General features: G+C 47.5%; 1 protein-coding gene across 29 annotated transcripts in view; it reads left to right on the top strand.

Annotated features, from left to right (window-relative positions):
- Tacc2 (transforming, acidic coiled-coil containing protein 2) overlaps positions 1 to 18,741 on the top strand; it is a 214,697-nt gene that overhangs the window by 33,709 nt on the left and 162,247 nt on the right. For 25 of the 29 annotated variants that reach the window (XM_006508065.3, XM_017322391.1, XM_017322394.1 and 22 more), the window contains 2 exons: positions 3,253 to 3,309; positions 15,120 to 15,220. In XM_006508065.3, coding sequence (XP_006508128.1) covers positions 3,253 to 3,309; positions 15,120 to 15,220 — 158 coding nt within the window. Of the gene's footprint in view, positions 1 to 3,252; positions 3,310 to 9,278; positions 9,703 to 15,119; positions 15,221 to 18,741 lie in introns of those variants that run through there. The other 4 variants (XM_017322393.1, NM_001004468.3, NM_206856.4 and 1 more) reach the window with 2 other exon arrangements.

Raw genomic sequence — 18,741 nt, forward strand, 5'->3', positions numbered from 1 at the left:
AGTTGAGAGCCCTTGAGGGGCACTAAACATACTTTGGCTCCTATTCCTCCTCTTAAACCAGCTAACGTCCCTCCTTTGAGGTCTTACAGATCTATATAAACTTCAAGGCTCCGCTGGTTTCTACAAACAGGGGAGTAGTTCTGACCCAGGGACCATGTTGTCATCCATGGTTAAGGGTCATGTGACAATATCTAGCAATAGTTTTGTTTTTCACCACACTGCTAAAAGATGCTATTGATCTGTAGATGGCATAAGCCAGAATTGTGCAAAATAGTCTACAAAGCAGAACTGTCTCCAACAGAATCATCTAACCCAAGCCATCCACCATGTCAAGGTTGTAGAATGTTTCTAGACTAGAGGAATATCTGCTTTAGATATCTTACTACAACCATTGGGATGACAAGCAAATCTGCTGTGACAAAACACCATGGTCAAGGCCACTTATAGAAGAAGGAACTTTAGTTGAGACTTATGGTTTCAGAGGGTTAGAGTCAGTGACCATTATGCTGGGGAGCATGGCATAAAGTAGGCAGGCACAGCACTGGAGCAATAGGTGAGAGCACACATCTTAAGATACAATCACAAGGCAGAAAGACACACATGCACACACATGAACATGCACACACACACAGAGAATAAATAGTATTTTTGAAACCTTAAAAGCTCATCTCCAAAGACACACCTCCTCCAACAAGTTCTCACCTCCTAATCCTTCCCAAAGAGTTCCAAAAACACAGACCACATATTCAAACATGCACCTATGGGGACCTTTCTCATTCAAACTACCATACCTGCTTTATTCAAGATGAACTTTAACCTGAATATTGGCAGTTTAGGACAGCTTGCATTTTCTCCTGATTATTCTTACAAATTGGGCTGTCCTGAATGAGCTACCTACTATTTACCGAGCACAGATTCCATAAAGATGGAACTTTGGGGTCATGGGGCAAGGAATCCTGCAAGGTTTTTGGTATACACGTTGTAAAATGCTTTCCAAGGCGGCACTGTCTTGTTCTTTGCCCATCTCACTGTATTTCACTGTCTATTTTAATGTTTCAAGGTAAAGATGTTTTAAATGAGGAAATACCTTCCTCCCACCTCCTCCCGGCTCCAACCCCATCTCTCCTCTAGCTGTGTAGTCCTGGAGTACATAGGGGATGCTTCCTGATCTGGGAGTCTCCCCATCTCCAGTCTAATCAGGCACAAGCCAGTGGGCCTTTGTAGGGTTGTCTTTAGGGTTACAGGGACAGAATGAGGTTTGCCTTCCACAGAGAAGCAGTGTGGGGATGTTGGGCTGTAGATTGGGGCTTCTCATGGAGATGGAGTCCTGGGATCATCTTATGTCCTTTGGATGCCTCTACTGGCATGGCCGCAGCCTCCTGAATTCCTCAGACCCAACTCAGCTTCTGTCATCATTCTGCTTCTCACCCTGCATTTCTATTTCTGGGTAACATAGGCTTTCCTGCCATGCGAAAGCCAATCTAAGGATCACCCTGACTCTACCCACTGTCCCCTTACACACCTGATATATCATCCCTTGATTGATTGCCTGGCCATTTATCCTTGCGACTTTCTTTTTAGGTCTTTGGGGGATTCTAAGAAACAGGCACCCCATTTCTTTTTTTTTTTTTTTTTTTTTTTTTTTAAAGATTTATTTATTATATGTAAGTACATTGTAGCTGTCTTCAGACACTCAGAAGAGGGGGTCAGATCTTGTTACGGATGGTTGTGAGCCACCATGTGGTTGCTGGGATTTGAACTCTGGACCTTCGGAAGAGCAGTCGGGTGCTCTAACGGGCACCCCATTTCTAATGACCATAACCAGAGAAGGGGTGTTGGGCTATAGAACTGAGAAGCCCATGTCTCTAGACGCAATATTGACTAAGTCCAGAGCTCCAGTACACACTGCAGGAGCTCTCTTCTCTGGATCTTGCTCTATTGCTTTCAGTTCTTAGGGTTCAGGGGGTCCCTTCAGACTTGGAGGAGGAAAAAAGGTGTCCATGTTTCTCCCAGTTAATGGTCTAACCTGACCTGACCCCTGTAAAGAATCAGTCCCATTCTGAGCATGTCATGGTCCCACTATGGGGTCATATATTACTTCCACATGTGAAACCGTCTACCCCAAGGTTTTCATCCACACTGTAGGGCACAATGACAGCCTGTCAGCATTGCTCAGAGGAATTTCTCAAATGACAAAGGGAATATAGACCCATCCCATCCTCTTGTGCAACCACTTTCCCCCTTGCCATTCCATGACCCTTTTATGTCACACCTGCATCCTTGCTAGCCGGTTTGGTGTCTCCCACGCTCCCATCCTGCCCAAGCTTCCACTTCAGTTTAGATTCTTCATCTATGAAGAAACACTTGGCAGAGGATTTCTTTTTTCTTTTTCTAAAGATTTGTTTATTTTATGTATATGAGTGCACTGTAGCTGTCTTCAGACACACCAGAAGAGAGCATCAGATCTCATTACAGATGGTTGTGAGCCACCATGTGGTTGCTGGGAATTGAACTCAGGACCTCTGGAAGAGCAGTCAGTGCTCCAAACCGCTGAGCCATCTCTACAGCCTGAGGATTTCTTATATTATGCTTAAAAGTGAGTTCTTAGATGTGAGCATTTGTGATTCTTCTGTCCCCAGATTAAGGATCCACTTTGCCACCAGGACACAGTCTGCTGAGTCCTAGCTCTGGTTGTCTCTCACATCTTTATGTTAGAGTTTCCTCTCTCTCTCTCTGTTGTCTGATTCCCCTGGGTATCTGTGCTGGTTAGTTTTAAGTCAGTTGCTTGAATCTTTCTGAAAGAAGAAACCTCAATTGAGAAAATGCCCCCACCAGAGTGGCCTGTGAGCAACCCTGTAGGACATTTTCTTGATTGATTAGGGAGAGCCCAGGCCACAATAGATGGTGCCACCCTGGGCTGGTGGTCTTGAGTGCTATAAGAAATCGGGCTGAGCAAGCCATGGAGGAGCAAGCTAGGAAGCGATACGCCTTCATGGTCTCTACATCCATTCCTATCTCAGGCTCCTGTCCCAACTTCTCTAGATGATGGACTCCAGGCTGGAAGATGCAATCAACCCTTTTCTCTCCAAGTTGCTTTTGGTCAGTGTTTTATCACAGCAATAGTAAACTTAAGAGAGACAATAGCCACGAGCAGAACATGAACACACTGGGCAGGAGTTGAAAATAAAAGTCCAGCAATGTGCTTCGTCCTCACACCTTTGTCCTAACAGGAAGACCCTTTGCTTTCCACAGGAGGACGCTGCTTCACGCAACACCATCCTGTGGCCTCCAAGCCCTGACCCTCCACAGGTACAGGCATGTGTGCTTTGCATGGCTAGCCATTCGACTGTCTAACGTCCAGGTGGTGCCTGACAATGGGCATGACATGGGAGCTGGAATACTTAGCTTCTTCCTCCCTCTCTCATGCCAATTCCCATCCGTCCCTATTAAGTTGCAAAACACACTAGGAATCAGCAGCACGCGGGGTTAGGATTTGAAAAATAACATAGCTCTCTGAGAACTGGCTTGTTTGATAGGCTGTGAGATGCTGAATAAGGCCTGTGTCGTCAACAGAACAGAATGCAGAGGCGGCTGAGGCTACGAGCCAGCACTAATCCCTCCAAAGGCTTCCACTTTGATTTCTTTTGTCCTAGTGGGAGGCTGGGAAATGGTGTGGTGGTGGCTCTACCTTCCATGCCAGTGGGCAAAACTGATTTGTCATTAAAAGCTTCAATTCAGAATCAGCTGCGGGTGTCATTGCAGAGCAATTCAGCTAGCTGAGCTCATGGTGACGCTCAAGGTGTTTGTAGTTGAAAGGAAGGAGAGCTATCTGCAGAGGTTGTGGGGTGAGTGCCTCCCGGGGTGGCCAGGGGAGGCCTGTTCTACAATCCCTGGCTGTGCAGGTGTGTCTGTCATCAGGTGACCTGTGACTGCTTTAGAGAGTCACTCCACCCTGTAGGTGACTGCCAGGTGGGTGTGCTCGAAGTATTTGTCTCCCATAACCCGGTAGTTCTGAAGTTGTGTGAAGTTGTCTGCAGCTGCTCATGTGGATGGTGAGGCCTGTTTGCACTCGCACCGTCCTCTAGCTTCTTCATAGACCCAGGAGTGAGTAGCCAGTGTAGGTCACTCGAATTTTACAGAAAAGGGGGTTCTGTGGTTAATCAGCTTGGACATTTGAATGAACCGAGGATCAAGGTTAAGAGGATCAAGGATTGTGACCTTGGCCTCCTGCAAGTTAAAAAAAAAAAAAAGAAGAAGACGGCTGGGACAGTGGTTTCTTCTAGCCTTAAGGACTGGTGCAAGGTCAAAGAGGAAGTTGACAGGAGAATCCAGGTCACCAGCCAGCACAGCTTGCCTAATACGGGGCTCATCTAAGGCTCAGAGTCGGCACAGCTTTCTTCCAGTTCTTTCACATTTCCACCTTCATTATTTTTCAGTTTTGTGTGTTTGTTCCAAAGGTCAAGACATTTGCCCACTTTCCTAAGCCTGTGACAGACTGAGGACAACAAGCTGTCCTGGAAGCCTCAGGTCTAAGCTCCTAAGTGCCTCTGCCAGGATCGGAGCAACTTGGTCTTCTAAGTTAGGACACTGCACAATAATCCCTCGTAGAGCCCAAGACTTGGGCACAGACTCCCATTCGATGATCATTTGTGGGGATCACCCATCAAGGTGAACCCTTGCTTCATGGAACTTACATGCAGTTAGGGAACCAGGCAGGTGAATAAACAAACAAGCAGCCAGTAAGTGAATGAACGAATAGAACTGGACAGCTTTATGGTAATGGACATGAGTCAGGCACTCAAAGACAATGCTCACGTGGACTCAACAAACATATCACGGAAATCAGTAGTCGACCGGGGGGTGGGGGGGGGGGGGTGGGGGGGGTGGGGGGGTGGGGGGGTGGGGGGGGTGGGGGGGGGTGGGCTAGCACAGACCGAGGAGGCTGGAGGGGAGTGGGACTAGGGTGATGAGTAACTACTAGGTTCCAGTGAGCCAGAGCAAGAAGCTCTGCGACCATGGGTAGCAATTGCGTACTGTACTTGTACTGCAGAAGACCCAGAAGGAAGGGCTCTGAAGGCTCTCACTGGGGCTGGTGGGATGGCTCAGTGGTTAGGAGCATGTACTGCTTTTACAGAAGGTCTGAGTTCAGTTTCCAGCACCCACATAAGGAGGCTCCCCGGTGACCTGTAACTCTGGCTATGGGAGACCCGACACCCCGTTCTGGTCTGTGTGCTGACATGTATGTGACATGCATACACAGACACACATAAATAAAAGTTAAAGGTAAATCTATTCCTAAAACGAAATGGGCCTTTTAAAATGGTTTTATTAATATGTGCTAATTATAGACACTAATAGCTTTGATTATATCTTCATATAGGGTTTATAGTTACCCTCTGTTTTCCCCTCCCACTTTTACTGAGTCCCCTTTTGTTTTCGTGTCTTTCTCTTTTGGTGACTCTCTGAGTTTGTTTAGAGTTACTGATGGGACCATAGACAAGGGATAGTTTACAGGTTCTTAGTCACCTTACCTGTGGCTACAGCAATGAAGAAAATGTTTCTTTCTTTCTCGTCCACCATTAACTGCCCAGAGACACTCAGGAAGGTGTGGGGATTCAGGGGACCCTCCCCTGCTTTGTAGTGGGATGTTTATAAGGCAGACCTCGTGCCTATTTATTTATTTATCTAGCTTGAGACATGGTTTCACTAAATACTTCAGGCTGGCCTAGAACTTGCGTGGTAGACCAAGCTGCCTTTGAACTCACAGAGATCTATTTGCCCCTGCCTTCCAATTGCTGAGATTAAAGGCATATGCCACCACGCCTAGCCTTATGCCTTTTTATGTGTTTCAGACTTATTGACAAGTTTCAAATAACGCAGAGAGCACTCTCTTACATGGAGGCTCCACCAACTTCTATAACTCCCGCCACCTCACTTGATACCGTTCATCTATATCTGCTGAGAATTGGGGTTCTTACTGGCTAGCAGTGGCACATGTGCGAACACACACACACACACACACACACACACACACACACACACACGCCACTCTTACACACTCTGAACTTCAAGCCTGTGCTTTCTCTCCATCCATTCAGGGAAGAACAAGGACTCAGACCTATTCTCTGTCCCCTCAGCTTGTTAATCCCTCCCAGGACGTCATGCTGATTCACACTAAAAAACACTGAGGTTTGACGGGGTGAGAGCCCACCCTGAGGGCCTCTCCCTTGTTGACCTAACTGAAGTGTCCACTGCCTGATGCCGGGGTGTCCTCTCAGCCTGTGGTGGGGAGTCTGTCTGTCCCTTCCTGTGTTCTTCTTCGGGTGAAGACTCAGGATGATCGGACCGGGTACGGGCAGTTCCCGTCACTTGACAGGCAGATGGGCAGCCTCCTGGCTGGAGCACAGACGTGTGTTCATCTCCTGTATTTGGCCAGCCTGGCAGTTATTTCTGAAATCTGACTCTTAGTACCATGGGGGTGACCTTTGATCCACTTCCCAGCATTCACCTGCACTTATTTTGCTCCCCAGTGGCTTAGTCACAGAGTGGACGGTGCAGGTAGACACTCGAGGCGTGACTAGCCGTGCTGGTTAAGCATTCATTACTTTTATTGGCATGGTCTAGAGAGGTGAAGAACATTTAAAGGTAAGAGCAGTGAAAGTGTTTATATGTTTTGTTTTGGTTTGGTTTTTTTATGGTAAATGCTTTACTTTGGCTGGAGGATACGCTCCGGACGGGAAAGATGCTGTCACTGTCTAAAGATTGCTTTAAGATGGACTGGGGGCTCTGGAGTATTCTTGTGCACTACCATGAGATGATCACCAAGAGCAGCAGCAGCAGTGGGGTACAGGCATCTGGAGCCTAGAGGATGATAGTGTAGCCAGCACCTCAGCAGGTCTTGGCTCTTTTCCTGGAGGATTGACCCATACCTTGGCCCACTGACCCCAATTGAATATTAATTAGCTAATTAACGGATTTATTGTTCCACGCCATTTCTGGAGAGGCCATTTTTTTTGAGTGCCATTATTTTTGTAAATGATTTTTCGCATTGTGCATAATTGAATCTTCGCAGCTGCCAGCATCTTCTGCATGATTTGGCAAAAAAAAAAAAAAAAAAAAAAAGCAAGCAGAAGCACTTAGGGTTTTCTCCCCCCCATCCTCTCTCAGAACAAATGTTTTCAGCCCCTCCTCCTGCTCCTACTGGAGGAGGGGGAACAGGGGACCTCTCTCTATTTCACAGGTTTGTTTTTTAAGCTCAACTGCAGAGTCTGCACTCCTTTTTCCTGCCTATTGTAGACAGCTGAGGGCTGAGGCACTCGGGGCAATCTTGTACGAGCCCTTTGTCTAGCTGTCTTGAAACTGGGCAGGCTTGGCTTTGCTCAGCCTGGACTCCTTAAAGGCATTGTGTTTTCTAGGAGAGGGTAGAGGGAGGGAACACAGCAAGAGCTGGCCCCACGGCCAGTTCTGGATTGCCAGAGGAGGTTCTCTGTTAGCAAGCGACTCTGGCCTGGGGGTCTGCCCCTATCTACCCAAACCTTCGCTACTGGAACCAATTCCGGATTGTAGCTCATTCCAAATATTGTCAAGTTGACAACCAGGAATAGCCACTACAATCCACCCCTTGTCAACTTGACACAAATAATATCTCATGTTCACATGAAACAATAACAAGGTCGTGAATACGCCTAACATGATATAACTATCCCTCGTACAATCGCAAACGCATTAGTAAATTTACAATGGGCATTCATATTACTTTATAATCCTCGTTTCTGCAACTGGTTACGTGGCCTTAATTGGTATTTATAACTACCTTCCTCTACTACCCATTCTGTATTTCCTTCTCCTTCAGCCAGCACCTCAGCAGGTCTTGGCTCTTTTCCTGGAGGATTGACCCATACCTTCATTCCTGATGGGAAATCAGTAGTCGACCGGGGGGTGGGGGGGGGTGGGGGGGTGGGGGGGGTGGGGGGGGGTGGGCTAGCACAGACCGAGGAGGCTGGAGGGGAGTGGGACTAGGGTGATGAGTAACTACTAGGTTCCAGTGAGCCAGAGCAAGAAGCTCTGCGACCATGGGTAGCAATTGCGTACTGTACTTGTACTGCAGAAGACCCAGAAGGAAGGGCTCTGAAGGCTCTCACTGGGGCTGGTGGGATGGCTCAGTGGTTAGGAGCATGTACTGCTTTTACAGAAGGTCTGAGTTCAGTTTCCAGCACCCACATAAGGAGGCTCCCCGGTGACCTGTAACTCTGGCTATGGGAGACCCGACACCCCGTTCTGGTCTGTGTGCTGACATGTATGTGACATGCATACACAGACACACATAAATAAAAGTTAAAGGTAAATCTATTCCTAAAACGAAATGGGCCTTTTAAAATGGTTTTATTAATATGTGCTAATTATAGACACTAATAGCTTTGATTATATCTTCATATAGGGTTTATAGTTACCCTCTGTTTTCCCCTCCCACTTTTACTGAGTCCCCTTTTGTTTTCGTGTCTTTCTCTTTTGGTGACTCTCTGAGTTTGTTTAGAGTTACTGATGGGACCATAGACAAGGGATAGTTTACAGGTTCTTAGTCACCTTACCTGTGGCTACAGCAATGAAGAAAATGTTTCTTTCTTTCTCGTCCACCATTAACTGCCCAGAGACACTCAGGAAGGTGTGGGGATTCAGGGGACCCTCCCCTGCTTTGTAGTGGGATGTTTATAAGGCAGACCTCGTGCCTATTTATTTATTTATCTAGCTTGAGACATGGTTTCACTAAATACTTCAGGCTGGCCTAGAACTTGCGTGGTAGACCAAGCTGCCTTTGAACTCACAGAGATCTATTTGCCCCTGCCTTCCAATTGCTGAGATTAAAGGCATATGCCACCACGCCTAGCCTTATGCCTTTTTATGTGTTTCAGACTTATTGACAAGTTTCAAATAACGCAGAGAGCACTCTCTTACATGGAGGCTCCACCAACTTCTATAACTCCCGCCACCTCACTTGATACCGTTCATCTATATCTGCTGAGAATTGGGGTTCTTACTGGCTAGCAGTGGCACATGTGCGAACACACACACACACACACACACACACACACACACACACACACGCCACTCTTACACACTCTGAACTTCAAGCCTGTGCTTTCTCTCCATCCATTCAGGGAAGAACAAGGACTCAGACCTATTCTCTGTCCCCTCAGCTTGTTAATCCCTCCCAGGACGTCATGCTGATTCACACTAAAAAACACTGAGGTTTGACGGGGTGAGAGCCCACCCTGAGGGCCTCTCCCTTGTTGACCTAACTGAAGTGTCCACTGCCTGATGCCGGGGTGTCCTCTCAGCCTGTGGTGGGGAGTCTGTCTGTCCCTTCCTGTGTTCTTCTTCGGGTGAAGACTCAGGATGATCGGACCGGGTACGGGCAGTTCCCGTCACTTGACAGGCAGATGGGCAGCCTCCTGGCTGGAGCACAGACGTGTGTTCATCTCCTGTATTTGGCCAGCCTGGCAGTTATTTCTGAAATCTGACTCTTAGTACCATGGGGGTGACCTTTGATCCACTTCCCAGCATTCACCTGCACTTATTTTGCTCCCCAGTGGCTTAGTCACAGAGTGGACGGTGCAGGTAGACACTCGAGGCGTGACTAGCCGTGCTGGTTAAGCATTCATTACTTTTATTGGCATGGTCTAGAGAGGTGAAGAACATTTAAAGGTAAGAGCAGTGAAAGTGTTTATATGTTTTGTTTTGGTTTGGTTTTTTTATGGTAAATGCTTTACTTTGGCTGGAGGATACGCTCCGGACGGGAAAGATGCTGTCACTGTCTAAAGATTGCTTTAAGATGGACTGGGGGCTCTGGAGTATTCTTGGGCCAGGAAAGGCTGTTTGTTTACTCAAGCAGTGACAGTTCAGGGGAGACATGAAGAAGCAACTGGGCAGCTGGGCTGTCACGTGAGCGCTGTTGCCCAGCCTGCTGTCGGGAGTGGAGGGAGGGGCAATTTTTCAGTGATGCCTGTTGGTGCACCAGGGATCCGAGTGCAGTAGGTCTTACTTGCTAAGAAGGGGAAACAGGAAGGGGGTTCCGAGGCACTTTAGGAAGTTGAACAAAGGCAGGAGCTTTTGTGGACGTATCTACCAGAATGAGTGGATATAAGTTATGTTTCATATTCAACAAACATCTAGGCATTGGATCCAGGCTCTTGGGCTGCATCCATTCCTGAGGCCCATTTGTTCAGGAGCGTGATGAAGCATGATAACGTGGTAGAGATCACAAGGCAACTGTTCCTAGTGTGTGGTAAAACTGCACAGAGAGTTGAGTGTCATAGGACACAGCTTTAATCCCAGCACTCAGGAGGCAGAGGCGAGTGGATCTTTGTGAGTTCCAGGCCAGCCATAGATACATAGAGAGACCCTGTCTCTAACCTTAAACAAAACAAAACAAAACAAGGATTAAATTAGATTTTTTTAAATTTACCAGGATTAAGTAGATAAAATAGCCAAGTGGGCATGTCTAATAATACATTTGCTATTTTTTGCCATAGCTGGATATTCTCTAAGTGGCAGTTGTTACATTGTTATGGGAGGAGCATCAAACGACCTGGGAAAGCCCCTAATCCCCTATTTCTTATCTAGAAAATGAGAAACATTTTCTACTGTCTGTGTAGTAAGCAGGGATTCTGCAAAGATGCCATCTGTGTGTTCTGCTCGGTTGCTTTTATTTGATGATGATGACAATGAGGACACTGGCTATAATTACTGTTACGTTAACAGAGGGAGGGTTAAACCCACACCAGCCTGGGCTCCTTCACTGAGCCATATTCCTGCCCTGTTGCTTTGCTTTGAATGAGACCGGTTTTTGCTATGAGACCAGGGCTATGCCAGCAGAAGAGCCAGGCTGACAGAGGAAAGGCCCGACCCTGTGATTTCTCCAGAGAGGGATCTGTGGCCTTGTTCCATTCCCTTTGCCTTTAGCTATAGCAGAGATCTGTGACCTGCCTCCTCTCCTTCTGTCAGCTGTGCTTGCTTGAGCTGCCAGATGAATTGACACGGTTCCAGAGTTACTTGAAAGAAACCTTGATCAAGGAACATGGGGTAGGGGGTTTACATGCCAATTATTTGCAGAGTTATTCAGCCCAGACGCTGTAGTGATAAGAAGGAAGCTGACTGCGGGTGTCAGAGGATGACACTTGCCCAGGCAAGCAAGAACTAGGTAGTGATTTTAAAAATTCAAGACCTTGGCGCTAGATAGATGGTTTGGCAGTTAGGAGTGCTTTCCCAAAGGGCCTGACTTTAGTCCCCAACAACCACATTGGGCCGTTCACAACTGCCTGTAACTCCAACTCCAGGGAGATCTGATACCTCCATGGGCATCCGTATGCATGTGCACATGGACACATACAGACCCTCTCCCATACACAGTTATAAGTAATAAAAATAAATCTTAAAACATTCAAGACCCTTTTATAAAAATGTCACTCCTTTCATACTGGGATTCTCAAGTGATCCTACAAGACCACACATGTGAGGGTAGAGATGGTACAAGGATGGGGAACCTTCCTCTGATAGAGTTTGAGCCTCAGCAGATCCAAAGGTGCATCCTGCTCCTGCCCTAGGGATGGCTGCTTCCTTGATGCTCAACTGGAGGCTGAGCCCTGCAGGCAGGGTGGGGCACTGTCAATCCCCAGTGCAGCAGCAGTGGCCTCAGTGGCAGCTTTCTCTGCCTCCTTTTACACTTCCTTATTGAGGTGGCCAGGACAAGAAATGGCCTGTGTCAGCTCTGGGAATAGAGAGTAGCAGGTCTAATCAGACTCTTGCTCTGTGGTCCCAGGTATCGAACCTCTGAAGCCCTGGCTCTAATGCAAGGATGTAGGCAGCATCTTCCTGTGCATGGCGATGATTGCTTAGAAGCCAATCATCGTGATTTCAAGAGAAGATACCAGCCTGCGCCTCTGTTAGTGATTGCTTGTTGCTCCTCTCACCTACTCATAGTTGTTTGCTTCAAGCTCACCATCCTCCTGTCTCAGCCCCTTAAGGGCTAGGGTTAGAGGCAGGTATTCCCTGCTCATCTTACTGTCGGTCAGCTAAAGCGAAGAGAGATTTCCATTGCAGTGTTCCTGTTTGGGCCAGACCATTCAGGCTCTGGCTACTGAGGCATCCTTGGTGGTTTGTCTTTGGATAGCCGCTGGGAGAAAAGTAGCAGTCAAAGCCAGGAAGAGGCTGTAGCCTGTAACAGGAGACCGAAGATCTCAAGAAGAGCCTTAGGTTCAGAGACGGGAGAAGGAAGGTTCATGGATCTGTCCTCCAGAAACCCCAACACTAACTTCCAAAAATCCCCCGCAGGGAGGGGTTTTTTTGGGGGGAGGGGGCACTCGTACAATGTGCATATGCGTACAGAATGTGCACACAAGAAGGCTATGTGCCATTCTGGCAGTGGGAGCCATTCCTAGGTGTCCCTCACATTTCCAGCCTCCAGCCATGGTACCAGTGTGTGTGACATCCTAACCTGTGAGCAGCTCAGGGGAGAAAGATGTTCTTCAGGTCTATGGCAGGCTTTGATGAACGTTTCTTGAGTGGTTGGATAAATCAGCAGCCAGTGGAAATAATTCTTTCCCAGTCTGTCAGTGAAAGAAGACACTCATTGAATGCTCTGCAGCAGCAAGGTCTGTGGTGGTTGAATTGGTTGGCTTATGAAAGGATTTCTGTATCTCCAGTTGCCCCAGTGAAGTGGAGGGACAGAGGAGGTCTCTCTCTGGGCCATGTGAGAGGACAGGGCCATTGAGGTGGGAAAGATGGTCAGCAGTCAGCTTCAGGGACTGCAAGATTTCTTCAGGTGCAGATTCTAGTGCCATTCTCACCACTCCCTCGTGATGGCAAGAACACCCCCAAAAAGACATAGCCAGATCTCAAACCACACCTTTGATCCTGAGGCATGCCACCCTCCCAGTCACAAAGCCAGAGGCACAATGAGATTCTTATTTCTGAGGGTTTGGATTGTCCTCCAGATTGAGCAAGCAAAAGCAGAAGGAAGGAGGCACTTCTCGGACAGCCTTCCAAAGTGTGTGCCTGCATCACCAGCTCTATGGGACGTTATCAGGTGGATCACAAGCACAGGTGCTCAAGAGATGGTTGGTGCTCTGAGTTAAAGTTCAAGAAATGAACTTGGCCATGCTGGTGCACATCTGTAATCGTAGAGTTGGGGAAATAGAGATAGAAACCCCACAAATTTCAGGCCCCCCTGGGTTACAAAATAAGACTGTCTCAAAAATAAGTAAAAAAAAAATTAAACTCATTAAGTTAGTTCATGTGGGACCCCTTAGAACCTTTAAATGTTAACATGCACCGTGGATTTCTGAAAGGGAGCCTTGAAGTAGAGCACCTCAGACTCAGTTGACTGCAGACAGCTTTGCTTCCTTCCAAGTTGACCAAGTAACAGATGCATGAAAATCTTTTGCTTGCAAGTAACAAATGTCCAACTTATACTAGAAAGGGGAATCGTTCAATGCCCTTTCCTATCGCCTCTGGGCAGGCAGGCCAGTTTAGAGTGGATTGGGGCGGTGTGTGTGTGTGTGTGTGTGTGTGTGTGTGTGTGTGTGTGTAGAATGACTCAGCAGTTAAGAGCACTGTCTGCTCTCCCAGAGGTCATGAATTCAATTCCCAGCATCCATACAGTGGCTCACAACCATCTGTAATGAGATTCAATGCCCTCTTCTGGTGTGTCTGAAGACAGCTACAGTGTGATCCTACACATATAAATGAATAAATCAATCAATCTTTAAAAAAGAAAGAAAAAAATGGACTCAGGGGTCCTGAAAATGAAACCTGGACACCCAGATCACTCACTCTTCTAGCTTTGTGCTACATGATCTCTTTCCCTTGCTTGGAGGGTGGCTTCTCCACCATAACCAAAGTCAAAGGGCTCAGGGACCCACCCACCACCATCTCTGTTTCTTCAAGGAGTCCTGTGGGAGGACCTGGCCACACCTGTGTCTGTTCCCACTGTGTGGGTGGGGCTAGGGGCATTTGTGCTTGACATTCTCTTAAGAGATCCTGAGGGGCTGAGGGCATAGGTAGGACATTTAAACAAAGGCAGAGCATTCCCAAAGGGGGTGTTGTTTAGTGGAGAGATGGGGGGTGCAAGGTCCTGAAAGACAAAACTCGGTGGCTGCCCTTGGAAATACGGGCTTGGGGTTTCCAGGAGCCCCTCCTCCTCTCCTGATTTCTGAGCTGCACCTCAACATGTGTCCCTGAAACTGAGGGTCTGAGAGGACAAACTCTCACTGCTTGGTCCACGACTTAAGTTCTGAGCACGATGATTTTGCAGTTTGGTTTTAAAAACCAATAGTGGCTGGGAACGTAGATGTGCCACTAGACATGTGGATGTGCCAAGCATATACAAGGTCCTGTGCGCAACCCCTAGCACTGCTTTCTCTTTTAAAGACAAGTAGATAAAAATAAATTAACAAATAAAGTCTACCTGCTTTCTCCAGGAATCCTTCAGAGTATGATGATAGATATCATAAGGACTTGGTCCCTTCCCTTCCCTTCCCTTCCCTTCCCTTCCCTTCCCTTCCCTTCCCTTCCCTTCCCTTCCCTTCCCTTCCCTTCCCTTCACTCCCCTCCTCTCCCCTCCACTCCCCTCCTCTCCCCTCCCCTTCCCTCCCCTCTCCTCCCCTTCCCTCCTTCCTTCCCTCCTCCCTTCCTTTTATGACTGCACCAGCATGCCTAGATCCCATGAAAGCCAGAAGAGGATATTGAAATTATAGATGGTTATGAACTGCCACGTGGGTGCTGGGAATTGAACCTGTATCTACCGGAAGAGCAACCAGTGCTCCTAACCACTGAGCCATCTCTCCAGACCCCGTTCTTGGTTTCACACTGAAACAGTCATCCTGCTTGACTGGAACTGTGTGCTTGAAGAGAACTGTGCCACCTCTGCTTGGCTTTCCACACATCCTCTGAGCCTCGCTCACTTCACTGCCCATCAGAAAGCTGCTGTGAACCACAGGCTGTATCATGCATGCCTTTTGGTCAGTGGCCTATTAAAAAATATTGCTGTGTTTTTTGTTTTTTGTTTTTTTTTTAGGTTTTTGACTTTCTTCCCAATATCTTTTTTTTTTTTTTTTCTGGTTCAGAGGACTTCTTCAGTTCAGAGTCCAAGGTCACTGCAGCCACCTGGGAAGAGTCAATCTCTACAGAAGCAACAAGGAGACTTGCCTGGATCGTGTGCTGGAAGGTAGGGAGCCATCTCTGGAGCAAGGCGGGTGCAGCCTGCAGCATGGTCCACACACTGCTTGCTCCAGCACTTGCTTTAATGCATTTGTGTTGGGAAATTCACATGTGCCCATTCAGAAGTCCTAAGGGTGAGCTTTCAATGAGTCATGGAACTCTCTGTGATTGGCTTAAGCCTAAAGGGTTGGAAAATTCATAGGTTTTCTGCCCAAAGATGAAATTAGTAACCATACATTTCCATTCCAGCAATGTTCCAAGTAGTTCAGCTTCATAATCAGAACTAAAAATGAGAAAGAGTGAGGCTTCTGAGGGGCTTAATATGTGGTTATATGTAGTCTGCATTCCAGGGTAGAAGCACTAGACTATAGAACAGCAGACCCAGGAGGCCCTTCTTCAAACCACCCAGTAAGGCTGGGAGATTAATTCCAGAAACCAATACAGCCACACTGTTGCCATGGCATGTGGCTAGTCCAGGGGTAGCCCATTGGTCAGTGCATCCTCATCATGACCCATGACCAGGCTTGGTTTGTTCCTGGCTTTCTACTAAACCTTGCTCTACCCACTGTTCTGTGATCATGACTCTAGAGGTATTCACAAGCCAAGAGCTAGTAGTTGTGAATACTTGGCCCCAGCAGGGACCCAGGCTAAGCATAATAGAGCCAATTAGGGACCACTTGTGGGTTTAAGTCCTGAAGAGGCCTTAGGTCTGGGTAGCTTAACTCTCTTGAGCAGCTCCCAGGAGTCTGTAATTACAGACCTTGAAGGAACAACCAAAACTGCAAAGTTGAGTATTAGTCCCTGTTACAGGCAGTGAAACTGGATCATAGCATGTTTCATCAGCATGTTCAAGCCCAAATCTAAAAAGTGACAGTTTTGCTTTGGATATGTAAGAGAGGCCTCTAATGGCAGGAGTTGCCCTGTGTAGAGGATGAGTGTCTTCTGGGTAGTTTGGATAGGGCTGTCTTGTGTCTTCTTGGCATGGACATTAAGTTTCTTTAGGGAAATAGTCAGATGGGGCACAGCTGGGTCACAACAGCGATTGTTTGATTTTGAGATAGGGTCTCACTATGTGGTCTTGGTTGGCCTGGAATTCTACCTCTAGGCCAGGCTGGCCTGGAACTGAAAAATTCACTTGCCTCTACTTCAGGAGAGCTGGGATTAGGGCATGCAGCTCTAGGCCAGGCACAGGAGTGAAACTTTGAATTGCAACTATGACCTTTGTAGTCTCAACAAGGAAGACTCCTTGTCTCCTCAGATCTCTATCACCTGATTTATGTTTGTCTAAGTAACAGGACAAAGCTTTTAGTATCCGGATCTAACTAGACTTCTCAGTTGGCTCCAATGCCGTGCGACTACTAGAATTATTGTTTCTGGAATCCCACATGAGAGAACCTACCGTTGGCTGAGTCTAAAAGTCCAGCTCTCCCCACCTCATCCTCAGAGAGTCTTGGGGTCTCTTAGGAGATCGGAGGACTTGTCCCCAGCTTGTGTCACACATGGATTGATGAGTAACAGCAGCTCAAAGCTCTTTAGTTGATTGCTCCTCAGCTTTAGTCAATTATCATTTACTCTTGAAGAACTGTCTCTCTTGGGCGCTTGAACTACACAGCATCTAGGAAAATGCAAACTCCTGTTCATAGCTGAAAACAGGGTGGTCCGCAGTAAGTGAGCGCTTGTCCAGTGCAGAGCCAAATTCCCTCCAAAGCTCCCCTGCCCCTGCTCTCCAGGCACTCACCGTATCCACCATGCAGTCAGGATGTTTGTAGGAGGCAAGATGGGGGAAGGCTCCTGTGTGAGTCAGACCAGCCTGGCATCGCTCAGAAGGATAACAATAGCATCTAACACTCACTTGCAGATGGGCGCCAGACACCAGGCCACATGAGCTACACATACAAAATAAAATTCTGCTTTCTTTGAACCAATTCAGCTCTGATTCTGAGTCTTGAACCCTGCCAGGCTGATGGGAATTCCCACAACTGCTGTCCTGTTCTATTTTTTTATGTATTTTATTTTATTATATTTTGAGATAAGGTCTCTTACTACATAGACTTGGTAGTCCTAGACCAGGCTGGCCTGGAACTCACAGAGTTCTACCTGCCTCTGCCTCTTGAGTGTTGGGATTCAAGATGTGAGCCACCATTTCATACTTGACATGCTTCTCTAAAGCCTGGTGTACTGAGGCTGTCATCTGACCTCCTCTCTCCTATTCCACCACCAAGAGACCCAGCCACGCTATCCATGGACCACAGGACCATGCTGGTCCAGGCACGCTATCCATGGACCACAGGACCATGCCGCCTCCCTGTAACCTTTGCCACAGGACCATTCCCTTGGGGCTGTTCCTCAATGCTCACTCACCTCTGAGCCCGAGAATACAGTCAGGAAGCAGGAGAAGGGATTCCTTACCATATTCCCCTGACACATACCTCCACCCACCCTACCCCAACCCCGCTCCAGGACTTTTCTCTGCTCTTTCATCTTCAAATTCGCCTGCAGTCTCCAGTGGCCCAGTGGGACAATCAGCATCTACTCTGAAAGGATTCAGGCTTTTACAGGGGCTAGGACTAGTCATGAACTTCAGACTATTTTCTACTTGCAAAAGCTCCAGAGACAGGAAGTGCAGAAAGGCCTGTGGCAGCTGAGGTGTGGGAGGAAAACAGTTGTCCTCTTTATCCTTATCCTTTGAGGCTCTGCGTCTGTGGATTCAACCCACCATGGACAGGGGTAAATGCACTTGTAATGAACATATACAGACTTAAAAATTATTCCTAAACAGCACAGTGTATCATCTATTTTCACCCTGTTAGCTATAAGTAGTCTAGCCAGGCACAGTGGAGTATTTACTGTGGGAGCTCAGCACTTGGAGCAGAGGCAGAAGGACTACCACGAGTGAGAGACTGGTATGGGTTACAACTGATTGTTCTCTGCAGGCTAGGACTCTGTAGCCAGACATTGTTTCCAAAAACCACAACCAGACAGATTTTAAAAGGAATTAAGCTGATTTAAGGTATTGGGAGAATTCATTGTGGATCTTGTGCCTCGGGAACTCAAACACCTGTTGATTTAGGGGGCCCCAGAGCCAGTTCTCAACAAATATGGAGAGAGAATGTACAAGGAGAAAGGTACAAATTAATCTTACCAAGGATTGCCTCTCTACCCAGGTTTATCTCCACAGCACAAACAAGGACACAGACTTGGAGCATTAAATATCTGCATCAGTGGGAGAAAGTCCCTGTTTTGCGTTAAGAACCATCTCCCTATTTGAATTAGAGGAGAACTAGGGGCCTACATGTCCCCTAGGGTAGGTTCCTCACCTACAGAGGAGCTTGTCTAACTGCCTTGCTTCCTGATTGCCACATGGTGTCGCTGTTATAACTTGACCTTGCATAGTACCTGGCTGCACTTGGGTTCCCGAGGGAGGTCAGTCCTCCCCTCCAGAGGGAAGCTAGCTTAATCCAGGTAACACCCCTGCTGCTCCCCCGGTTTACTTGGTGCAGTCGGCCCAGATGTCTGCATCTGGATTAG

The sequence above is a fragment of the Mus musculus genome, chromosome 7 (genome assembly GCF_000001635.26).
Source record: "Mus musculus strain C57BL/6J chromosome 7, GRCm38.p6 C57BL/6J".
In the NCBI taxonomy this organism is placed as follows: Eukaryota; Metazoa; Chordata; class Mammalia; order Rodentia; family Muridae; genus Mus; species Mus musculus.